The sequence below is a fragment of the Eublepharis macularius genome, chromosome 6 (assembly GCF_028583425.1).
Source record: "Eublepharis macularius isolate TG4126 chromosome 6, MPM_Emac_v1.0, whole genome shotgun sequence".
In the NCBI taxonomy this organism is placed as follows: domain Eukaryota; kingdom Metazoa; phylum Chordata; class Lepidosauria; order Squamata; family Eublepharidae; genus Eublepharis; species Eublepharis macularius.
Genome location: NC_072795.1, coordinates 126,186,324 through 126,197,703, shown reverse-complemented (window position 1 = coordinate 126,197,703; position 11,380 = coordinate 126,186,324). Strand labels below are relative to the sequence as shown.

General features: G+C 44.1%; 1 protein-coding gene across 1 annotated transcript; it reads left to right on the top strand.

The window, feature by feature from the left end:
• Window positions 1-378: 378 nt before the first annotated feature.
• EIF3F (eukaryotic translation initiation factor 3 subunit F) lies at window positions 379-11,367 on the top strand. The gene is made up of 8 exons (XM_054984045.1): window positions 379-707; window positions 3,530-3,600; window positions 4,447-4,526; window positions 7,387-7,524; window positions 8,758-8,849; window positions 10,095-10,231; window positions 10,319-10,432; window positions 11,009-11,367. The coding sequence occupies exons 1-8, from the start codon at window positions 380-382 to the stop codon at window positions 11,084-11,086; spliced, it is 1,038 nt and encodes a 345-aa protein (XP_054840020.1). The 5' UTR covers window position 379; the 3' UTR covers window positions 11,087-11,367.
• Window positions 11,368-11,380: the final 13 nt, after the last annotated feature.

Here is an 11,380-nt window from a genome sequence, read left to right as displayed (position 1 = left end):
CTAACCAGGCTACCTAAAACGACTGGGAAATCAACTCCGAAGCCAAAGAAGCACGTTCTATGTCTATGGGAGGAGTTAAAAAAGAATGGACTTTCAGTCAATGGGAAAGCTCCAAATAACCGAGTGGGCGGGAATTTGAAAAAAAAAAATCAGGGGACGGGACCTCCCTGGAAAGAAAATCCTCAACGTCTGACGCACGAGGTTCTCTCAGCCAATCGGCAGCCTCGCCTTTCTCTCCGCTGCCTCCTGTTTGGCTACCGAGAAGTCGGGACCGGCAGGGCGGGTCCTCCTCGAGGGAAGTTCGTGTCACGTGAGAGACTGACGCCCGGCTTAGCCTATTAGCGGCGTCTGTCGCTCCGCTCGCTCTTTTGCCGACAAGATGGCGGCCACGACGGCGACTGTTCCTCAGGCTGTGGTGGCGGCGGCGGCGGCGGCGGCGGCGGCGCCGCTTCCTCCTCCCGCCTCGCCCGCCGTCGCCTCCCCGCCCGCCCCCGCTCAGGTTCCCGCCCCGACGGTGGTACCGCTTCCTGCGGTCACCCCCGCTCCGGCCCCGGCCCCGGCCCCGGCCGGGCCCCAGCCTACCGCGCTGTCGGCGCCTTTCCCCGGGGGCCGCGCGGTCCGGCTCCACCCGGTAGTGGTCGCCTCCATCGTCGACAGCTTCGAGCGGCGCAACGAAGGCGCGGCCAGGGTCATCGGCACGCTGCTCGGTAAGGCCCCGCAGCTTCGGGCGCTCTTCCCCCGGGCCCTTGTGGCTAAGGGGCTGGAGGGGAGGGATGCCTGTCCGTGCTCAGGCGCCCTCCTTTGGAGTTTCCTGACAGCGGGTGCAGGCTTGCCTGATCGTTCCAATCTGTATAGTTTATACAAGCATGTAATTTGAATTTTTATTGTGTGAATGTTTAAAACACACGCAAATATTTATGTGCCCAGAGAGGCTTGTCTCCCCGGAGCTCAAGGCAAAGTGTAGGATTCTTCCTCGCCCACTTTATCCTTTATCTGACGAAGAGAGCTGTGGCTCTGGAAAGCTTATGCTGCAATAAAGTTGGTGAGTCTTAAAGGTGCTGCTGGACTCTACTATTTTATCCTCACAACAACCTTGTGAGGTGGGTCACAGCGAAAGAGTAGATCTGAACTCTGTCTGAATGGGGATTTGAGCCCTGGTTTCCCAGGTCTTACTTATGTATTCATTTACACTTTTTCTTTCCAGTGGGGACCCAAAGTGGCTTTCATCTTTCTTCTCTACTTTATATTATCCTCCCAAGAACCCTGTGAGGCAGGTTAGGCAAAGAGCATGTGACTTACCTAAGGTTACCCAGAGAGCTTCCATGGTGGAAAAACTGGAAATGATAGATAAAAGTATGGGTGTTAATAGGTGTTTCTAACTACTGGTAAGACCATATAGTATAGTGGGGTCACTAAGATCTGGAAGACCCAGGTTCAATTTCCTGCTTGGGTTAGCCACACCTCAGCCTAACCTACCTTCCAGGGTTGTTGTGAAGATAAACTGTAGGAGAGGAGAACCATGTAAGCCACTTTGGGTCCCCATTGGGGAGACAGGCAAGGAATAAATGAAGCAAATAATAAATAAATATAAAGCTCCAACTTTAAAAAAAAACCCATGTGGGCTTGAAGAAAGATTAAGTGTTGAATCCTGACATCTGGTAAATTTTTACTGTCCCCTCCCATGTGGTTTTATGTTATTTCTTTAAGTTTTTAGTCAAAAGCTTCTCTCTTTAAAAAAAACACACTATAACTAGAGGAAGAAAATTGATTAATTTGAAATGTGGTGCTGGAGGAGAGTTTTGCATTATGATGCAGGGCCCAAAAGACAAATAAATGGGTTCTAGATCAAATCCAGCCTGAACTCACCCTAGAAGCTAAAATGACAAAACTGATGCTATTCTACTTTGGTCACATCATGAGAAGACAAGATTCTCTGGAAAAGTCAATAATGCTAGGAAAAGTGGAAGGCAATAGGAAAAGAGGAAACTCAAAATGAGATGGTTTGACTCAAAAAAGGAAGCCAAGTCCTCTAGTTTGCAAGATCTGAGCAAGTCTCTTAATGATAGGGCGTTTGGGAGGTCTTTCGTTCATAGGGTCGCCATAAGTTGGAGGGAACTTGATGGCACATAATGTACACTTAACATTTGTAAAGTCTTTTAGTGTTCAAAATGCTCATCTTGTGATGCTTCTAACAGTCATCATTATTATAATTATGAGTGTCTATGCTGAGGATGAGAAGGAGGTTGCTTAAGGCCACTGAGTGAGTCTGTTGGACAGGAGGTTTTAGACTAGCTGCATCATGTTTTGGAGCTAACCTTTGTTACTGCTCTGCTGCAACAGCTGTTTCATGACACTTTCTTTACTGTGGTTCTTTTCCACTAACTCCAAGGAGCTCTGAGTGGCATATGGAGGGGGGGGGGGTACTATCCTGTTCATATCTTTACAGTACTCCTGTGGAAAAGGCTAAGACGCAGTGGTATTACGCCAAGCCAGTTATGGCTGGGCAGGGCTGTTTAAACCTTAGTTCTTATTTCATCCACCCAATACACATTCTACCAAACCTGATACAACATAACTGTAAGGTAGGGCAGTATTTTTGTCCCTAAGGATGCCTGGTGTGTCCATGGCGGAAGCAGGATTATAGCCAGGGGCTTCCTGATTGAATTAAGAATCTTGGCCACTGTGAGAGGGTGCCTGATGCCAAGGAGGGGAATGACTCCGCCCTCCTCTTGTTCTTTTGCTGTATTGAAGCAGATGGGTGGCCTCACTGCAGCCAAGTGCAGTAGTGGGGACAGCCGCTGCCTGATCCTAACACACTCTAATTCTCTTTATAGGGAGGGCGGAGCCGGTCCCTTTGCAACTGAGTGTATTAGAAGAACAATTAGGAAAGGACCGCCTCTGTTCCTTTTTAATGCAAAATATGTTTTTAGTTGGTAAAGTGGCCGTCCTCTTTGCCGTGTAAGTGAGCCAGAATTGGAGGCGGAGGTGAAAATCATGGGTGGTTAGCAAATGTGCCTACTTGATCTCAGAACTTCACTTCCCAGCACCACACATGCTAGTCTTGGGGTGGGGTGGGGTGGGGGTCCTCACCTTTGAAATAGCCAATTTGAACAAAATTTGAGTCCACTAGCACCTTAAGAGAGTACTAATTTTTTTTTCAAAAGTATAATCTTTTATGGCCCAGAGCTCACTTCATCATATGCCTTGAACAAGTATTTTTCTGTGTTTCTGGGACTCCCTGGCATGCAGTGGTTTCCTTGATAGTGGTAGGTAAGTGATCAGTACAGGCCCACTCACATTAGTAGCAAGGGAACACACTGGGGGACCAGTAAGAAATTGCTGAGAAACGATAAATGAGTGAATTCTCTTCTCCCTAATATTGTTAAGCTCTCAGAGGCAAGATTCCTCACTTCTCTTTTTTTTAAGTGACTCTTCTGAGGACAGTGGATATGCTCAGTCCTCCTCAAGTGGTGTGTTGGGTGTTGCTTTTATTTTTTAATTTACAAATTCACATTTTAAAATTCCACAGGCATGGTTGACAAACATTCAGTGGAAGTCACTAACTGCTTCTCAGTCCCTCATAATGAGTCAGAAGATGAGGTGAGTGCCTCTTGGTCTCCAAGCTCTCTGATATCCCTGCTCTTGTTTGCTCAGTGATGATCAGACTGGAAACACGTGTTGTGAGTATCTGGTAGGTCAAGCGGTGCTGGCCTTTTTGTTAGCAAAGGACTTAGCAGTATTATAATGCTTAGAACAGCCTTATGCCAGGGAGTGTGTACTCATTGCTATAGACCACAGTATTGTGTTGACGTTGCTGGAATTTAACACCCCCCAAAGTAGCACTACAGATGTTGAAAGTGAGGTGATGGGGCTTGATGCATGCTATCTGAACAGCTCTGCCAAGGGGGTGTTGTGAATCTTTTTATAAACATTTTTATTAGTTTTATAAACACATTTGACCACTGTCCCGCAGCAACTTTTGGGCTCTGCTTAATGGAAGCCATGCTGTTGTGGGCAGAATGCTTGCCAGATGATCTGGAATGGCTCCATTAGCACTGTCTACTCCATGGAGAGAATAGTGCATGGACTGCTCTTTGACAAATTTAAAAAAAGGATGCTGTTGTGAGTGATCAGAGAGGGCAGGTGTAGATTGAACCTCCTTTTATCCATCTGACTCTGCTGGCACCTGTTCTCCTGCAAAGGGCAAAGCAAGGCAGAATGCTTGTTCTCCTCTTTCTGGGGTTTGCTGGTTTCCCAATCCTTTATATGCACAAAGCCCAAAGTCCAGTCCTTGGGATCTCCAGTTAAAATTTTTACTGCTGGGAAGGACTTCCATCTGAGTCCCAAAGAGGTGCTACCAGTCAGCCATCTAGTCTGGATCAAATGGAACAAGTGAATTTGTTGCTGTGGGTTCTTATGTGGGGAGTTTTTTGGCTATTTTTTCAGGTGGCAGTTGACATGGAATTTGCCAAGAATATGTATGAACTGCACAAGAAGGTTTCCCCAAGTGAGATTATTCTTGGATGGTAAGTTGTTGATCTTTGCTGCTTCAGAGACAGGATGATGTACAGCAGTGAGGCCAGCTTAATTGTCTTTCTGCGCTGTGCAAGTGATGCTTTTCTCTGCTCAGTAGCAACAGAAAATTCCTCTGGCAGTTCAACACAGCTCAGTTTTCTAGGGTTCTGGTTCACATCTGTGGAAGCTGTGCTTACATGAAAAATCTACGTGCTGCCCAGTTCACACAAAATGGCATTTGTACATACTGGGTGCATTGCAAGAACCATGCTTACTCCCAGTGTGCATAGTCAGCAGGCTTCCAGTTTGTGTGGCCATAATGCCTGAAGAAGCCTTGTGTTGGTGCCGTTTTCATGAAATGTCAAATGTGTGTGTTGTTGTTCTGTTTGTGGCTTTGGTGAGAATAGATGTTTGTCCATAACCATAAGCAAATTATGTGAGCCAGACTAACAAAATACTCTACATCTTACAATAGCCCTGCAGATAAGATTAGCATATCAACCACCAATCCATATGCAAAAGAACTTCCTCAGGATACAGTGAAGCTTCCCCACCTTAGCATTCCACACCCTGGGAAACTCTTACAGGATGACTCAGCCCAAACCCACCTTCCTGAGTAGATATAAATGACCTGCTAACATCTTCTCCACACATTGACACTGAGAGATCTCTGTCTTTTGGTGCTACACCTCTGAAGATGTCAGTCACAGCTGCTGGCAAAACGTCAGGAACTGCAATGCCAAGACCACGGCTATACAGCTTGGAAAATCTACAACAACTAATGTTCTCCGGCTGTGAAAGCCTTTGACAATATATGTGAGCCTTGTTTCTATAAAATATAAAATTCTATAAAAATAACTTGATGCTGCTATCCCATCACCCACAATGGAAAATGAACCTTTAAAAAAAACTGCTACTTTTTTTGATCTGCAAAGATGTATCTTTAACAAATCTACTTTAGGATGAAAATACAGAACATAGTTTTAAGTGGGTAGCTGTGTTGATCTATATAGAACAGCAGGATTTGCGTCCACTGACACCTTATAAACCAACAAGGTTTTCAGGGAAGGAGTTTTCAATCCTTTATATCTCAGCCAGAAGGTGGGAGGGGTGTTATAAGGAAGGGATGTCACTCCAACAGCACAATTACTGGACCCAGCAACACCAGTTATATACCATCTCAGGTTCATTCACTTATGTTATATATGCTATCAAATGTCAGGCATGCTCTTCCACTCTCTACTTTGGACAAATAGGTCAGTCTTTACATAAAAGAGTAAATAGACATAAATCTGATATTAAAAATCACAACACTCAAAAACCAGTGTGTCAAGACCAGAGACCCTCTGCTTCCGCTGCCAAGCGCTGACCATAGCCACTTAGGACCCCTAGAAGCGTCCTGTAGGGCTCTGTCTGTTTATCTGAGACTATTCAGCCCTGGGTTCGTGTACAAGTAGCAAGCACTCTTGACACAGGCTGGTAAAAGTATATTAAAGTATATTCAAAGACAGATTCAAGGAGTGAATGCAAGGCAGATACCACTCCACACAAGCATAGACAAGCATAAACAAATAACAACTAACCTTTGCTGACTAAGTTCTGATTAACTAACTTTACTTATACTGTCTTGTTTCTCTTGTTGGCAGAGGTTCTCACCGTAAGTCCAGAAAGTCCAGTTCATGCCAGACATAATGCTGGAAGCCTCGGGCAGGAAAGCTAAAGTCTCTTCTCTCACACACTGATGGAAAATAGTGAACAGAGAGCATCCTGTTCAAGACCTCTCAGCCAGTCAGGGCATACCTGTCTAATTAACTGCTAGCATGAGAACATTAGGGAGGATGGGTGGTGACCATTCTCAGCAGTCTCCCAAGGTCAGTGGCCTGGTTACGAGAGACTGCAGGTGCAAATAATTAAGCGAGACCACACATGCCTGCCGAAATCAGGCTTGCACTGACTCGCAACTTAAACCAGAGCGTTAATCCAAATACATTGCAGGTATGTTTGCACGTTTTCCTGACACAGTGGGAGAACATTTCAATCTTCAGGATGTTCCACTGCTGACCTAAAAGTGGCTGTCCTCAAACAGAGAAATGTCAAGGGGAGATTACAACCTGAGATTGCTGAAATTAAGTTCATTCATAAATACAGAGCAATGGAACACACACACCCTCCCCAGGTTGAATAGAGATAGTTGATTCTTATCTCACTGCAGATGCTAATTTCTGCTCTAATCAAGCTGCACTGTACCTTTGCATCCTGGTGTCCTTCCTTGTAACACCCCTCCCAGCTTCTGGCTAGGATTTAAAACTCAGGGTTCTCCATTACTACTTGTATCTGAAGAAGGGAGCTCTGACTCTTGAAAGCTCATATCTGTTGGTTTCTAAGGTGCCACTGGACTCAAATACAGAACATGACATTGTTGCTTAAGGTTAAACAGAATATGCCAGGTCGCATTACTGGATATCAAATTCAGGTGTAGGAAACCGCTGAAACTCATACCAACAGTGGCATGTCCAACCATTTTGCTTGGTTCTCAGGGCCAGATCTCTACCCAGACAACTGAGGCAGTGGCAGCTCTGTTGGGAACGGGGGCACAGGAGAAGGCAGGAGGGATTCTTGCGGTTCTAACTTTTTTGGTGGTTTATGGAAAACAGTTTGTTAACAAGAAAGTTCTAATAGACAAATTTATCATTACTCCATATGAGTGCAAAGTTTACGGATATTTGTAAGTCCTGAATTGTCAGGACATTGTTAATACCGCTGGCAAAACATTTTCTTACGTTACAGTGTAGTTGTCATTGAAAGATCCATGTTGATAGAATAAAATTTAGGTTGTAAGAGTTCATAATGATCTCAGCTGTATTTTTGAAGGTATGCAACAGGACATGACATCACAGAGCACTCTGTTTTGATCCATGAATACTACAGCCGAGAAGCTCACAATCCAATTCACCTCACTGTGGACAGCAGTCTACAAAATGGGCGCATGAGCATTAAGGCGTATGTCAGGTATGGATCCGCAAAGGCAAACTCAGCATTGCATTAAATACGAGATAACCAAAGCTTCACTTGCAGTACTTGGACATTCTAGGGCTCACATCCCCAATAGATGCAGATTAACGAGTGATTCAGAGAACCTCTCTATAAACATGCATAGGAGGACTAGAAGAAATCACCTTTCAGCCCTTCTCGGTAATGATTCAAGCTGTGTCGATGAAAAGCATCTTCTGGGAAGGTTTGCTCTGCTTTCCCTCACCTGCTGTTCGTATCAAGAGAGGAGTGAGTGGGCTTTAAGGCTGGCCTCTGTCTTCCTCTTGCCTTTCTCTTGAAGCAGGTGTCCATGCATGTGAAATGTTAGTGCGCACAGGTTAAACTGATTGGCAAGTAGTTCCTATGTTGTTTAATATGCCAGTGTTAGACTTACGTTCTGTATCAGCTTTATCAGATTTATGCTGGTTTTAAATCTTTGCAAAGTTTCATGAGTATACCCTATTATATGCTTATTGAAATGTCTTTGAAATTGACTGTATTGACTTACACTGTGTAATCTGCCTTGAGTATCAGTGAGAAAGGTGGTAATGTAATTAAGTAATAAATAAAAATATTAAGCTAAAATTTGTAACATTGGAAACACTGAAATTTTTAATGTATTATCATTGAACGCATATGTACTAATCGTTGCTAAGATATTTATACTTAGACAAAAAAAACTTAAATATTTCATGTCTATAGTGTAAGAGGGTTATTTTTCAGTGCTCCTCCAAATTTTCCGGTATTTCCACTGGAAAAACTGAGTAATTCCACAGACTTTATCATGGCTACACTTTTTGAGTGTGAAAAAACTTACCTTAAGATGCATTTTTCTCAATATGAAAAGGAAAATATTTCATGGGAGTTCTTTTCCTATGTTTTCCCTAAATTTTCCATGTTTTTCCATCAGAAAAACTGGGAGAAAGAACGGCCTGGAGGGAGTGAGGGAGGTTTTTTTTTTCTCCTCCTTGGTTTTTTTCCCCCAGGCCCTCACATCTCTTAAGTTGTTAGCAGCCTTGTGCCCGTTCGCGGGGAGGGGAGGATATACATTTGATAAAATAAATAAAATAAATAAAGTGTGACTGACTTTGCGGGTACTTTTTGTGATCATTGTGAGAAATGTGGAAGCTTTGGGCTTATGAGCCTGGCTGTATCAAATTTGCTCTGACTCTTCCCTGGAAGTGTTTTGCTAAGAACCTTTCTTTCCTCTAGTACTGCCATGGGGGTGCCTGGTAAGACGATGGGAGTGATGTTCACGCCCCTCACAGTGAAGTATGCCTACTATGACACAGAACGGATAGGAGGTGAGCACTTTTAAGAAATTGAATAGGCAATTACAGTGTCTTTGTGAGGCTCTCCAGTGTATCCAAGAAACAGAACACACTGAGGGGCTATGCAGGTGACCTGGTCTGGATGTGTTGTAGTTATTTATTCTTGGTGGTATAGTAAATGGGCTGGAATCTACAAAACAAGTGCTAAGCCTGCCCTTTGTGTCAGATAATGTTCTTGACAAAGGAAAGAAGGCATTTTTCCTTGTTGCCTGTGGTATTCCCATAATTCACTTCCTTCCATATGATTGAACAGCAATCTCTTCCATGAGTGAGAAAGAGAAATACTGGATTTTGGGGGCGCTGTAGTGGAAGCAAAATCGCTTCTTGTCTCAGGCAATGAGTGGCCAAGCCTCTGCCAGCCGTGTGCATGTGCGTGCATGCATGCACACTGCAAAACACAAGCCAGTTTTGTCCCTTGTCATTAAATGGGGGCTTCACTGAGTTCTCATGGAAAACTAGCCAAGCTGAATTTAGAGCTGTGTTAATCTAGCAAAGGGATATAAAGCATCAGAAAATGAAGAGATGGGTGTTGTTAATCAGACTGCTTAGGTATAAAAATAAAGCTGCTGTGACCACTTCTGGTTCTGAGGGTGGTCAAAGTAAGATAAAAAGGAGTGGTCCAGTCTGTCCAGTCGAATTCTTTGTAACGCAGAACAGTCATCTGACTTGCCAGGGACCAGTCATTCAGAATCTTGACTCAAAAGGAGAAAATGCAATTTAGTCTTCTGGCTTTCCTAGTCTCTCTCCTCTAGCTGAGGAGAGAGCTGAGCTGAGGTGTCAGCTGATAAACCTTTTGCCTCACGCTGGCCAGCGTCTTGCATCTCTCAGCTCTGAAGTGCTCTGTACTTGGGAAGTGATGACTCACCCCCACCCTGTACTTCCCATCTTGCCAGCTGTTAACTTGCAGCCAATCTCCGCTTGCCCATTTTGCTAAACATCCATCTTCCAGTGCCATTAATCTTGAGCTATTTTTTTTAGGGTTGTATTGTATCCCATAATTCTGTGAATTATGGAACCATTATACCAATAAAGTTCCCAACTCTAGAAGTTATCACACAGTAACTTGGGTAAAAGTAGTGGCTGGGGTGGGGGAAAATGAGCAGTGAAGCTGCTTCATTATCTCTAAAGCTCTGGCCCTTAATCTTCTTTTATGGAATGACTGATAGCCGCTGTTCATCCATTGTTTTTTTTCCCCCCTGCACCTCATGGTCTTGCTAGTTGATCTCGTCATGAAGACTTGCTTTAGCCCAAATCGAGTGATCAGTTTGTCTAGCGATCTGCAGCAGGTGGGGACAGCTTCTGCTCGGATTCAGGATACCTTGAGCACAGTGCTGCAGTACGCAGAAGATGTGCTGGTAAGGCCAGTATCATTGGTTCAGAAACAAGGGGCACCGTAACTGCTTTATATACGTGTTAAATATTATCTCTTCTTCTTTCTGTAGTCCGGTAAAGTGGCTGCTGACAACACAGTTGGCCGTTTTCTGATGGATCTCATCACCCAGGTTCCAAAGATCTCACCGGAGGACTTCGAAACCATGCTGAACAGCAATATCAATGTAAGTCCTTAGAGCAAGCTTGAAATCGCCACTTACTTAGTTGCCTGCAAAAGTATCATTTCCAAGCCACCAGCCAGCGGCGCTTTTGTAAATGTATTCTTTTTGAGCCCTTAATGTGCCTCTAATGTGGCCCAGGAACCTTTGTGGATTAACTTGCAAGGTTGCCTTGAAATTCTGGTTGACCTGTTCCTAAATAATAAGAGGCACCTTCGAGGGGCTGACTTTATTGAGGCAACCTTCTTTCCTGTACAGTACTCTCTATTAGATCATGTTGATCTGGAAAGTCGCCCACCTGGAGTGACAGGACAGGCTCTGAACAGTTACCGTGTTTTCTGTAGGAGCAGCTGTGCATTTAAACCCTGTAATTTAATGTGTACTATGTAAGAGCAGCTTTCCCTCAAGCTCCTAGGAACACTGTTTTCTCGCATTTATGTAGTATCAGAGAATTCTGACTGCAAACAGAAGCTTAAAAACTCTGCTGTCTCTTGGACTCCTATGTGAAATGTGCCCCCAGTTGCTGCTTCATCTGTTGCTGTTTTATATCTAATCTGGCATTCATTCTTTTCCTCTTCTCAGGACCTGTTGATGGTAACTTACTTGGCAAACCTCACACAGTCACAGATTGCGCTCAATGAAAAAATCCTAAACCTGTAGTGTAACTCCGAACCATCTTGTAAGAAGACAGTATGAAGAAAATTGGATCTGTGCCCCTGTAATCCAAAACTTTAGCTGGACTGTCATTTTGAAAAAAGACTGCTCACTAAACCTTCCTTTCCCCCAACCCTCCGAAAACAAATGGGATCACAAAGATGAAGGCCATTTATTAAGAATGAGCTGGCAACTCAGAAACTGTTTGGTTACTCTTACTATAAGTACCACACCATTTCTGTTTTGGAAGGATATTTGGATTTAAATAAGTAAAAATTCAATTCACAGATGTATTGGTCA

Excerpts from the sequence above, each read along its gene's own strand:
- EIF3F (XM_054984045.1), top strand. The coding sequence starts at position 380 with ATGGCGGCCACGACGGCGACTGTTCCTCAGGCTGTGGTGGCGGCGGCG. Across the intron at positions 3,601-4,446 it reads ATAATGAGTCAGAAGATGAG|GTGGCAGTTGACATGGAATT; the intron begins GTGAGTGCCTCT and ends CTATTTTTTCAG. Across the intron at positions 8,850-10,094 it reads TGACACAGAACGGATAGGAG|TTGATCTCGTCATGAAGACT; the intron begins GTGAGCACTTTT and ends TGGTCTTGCTAG.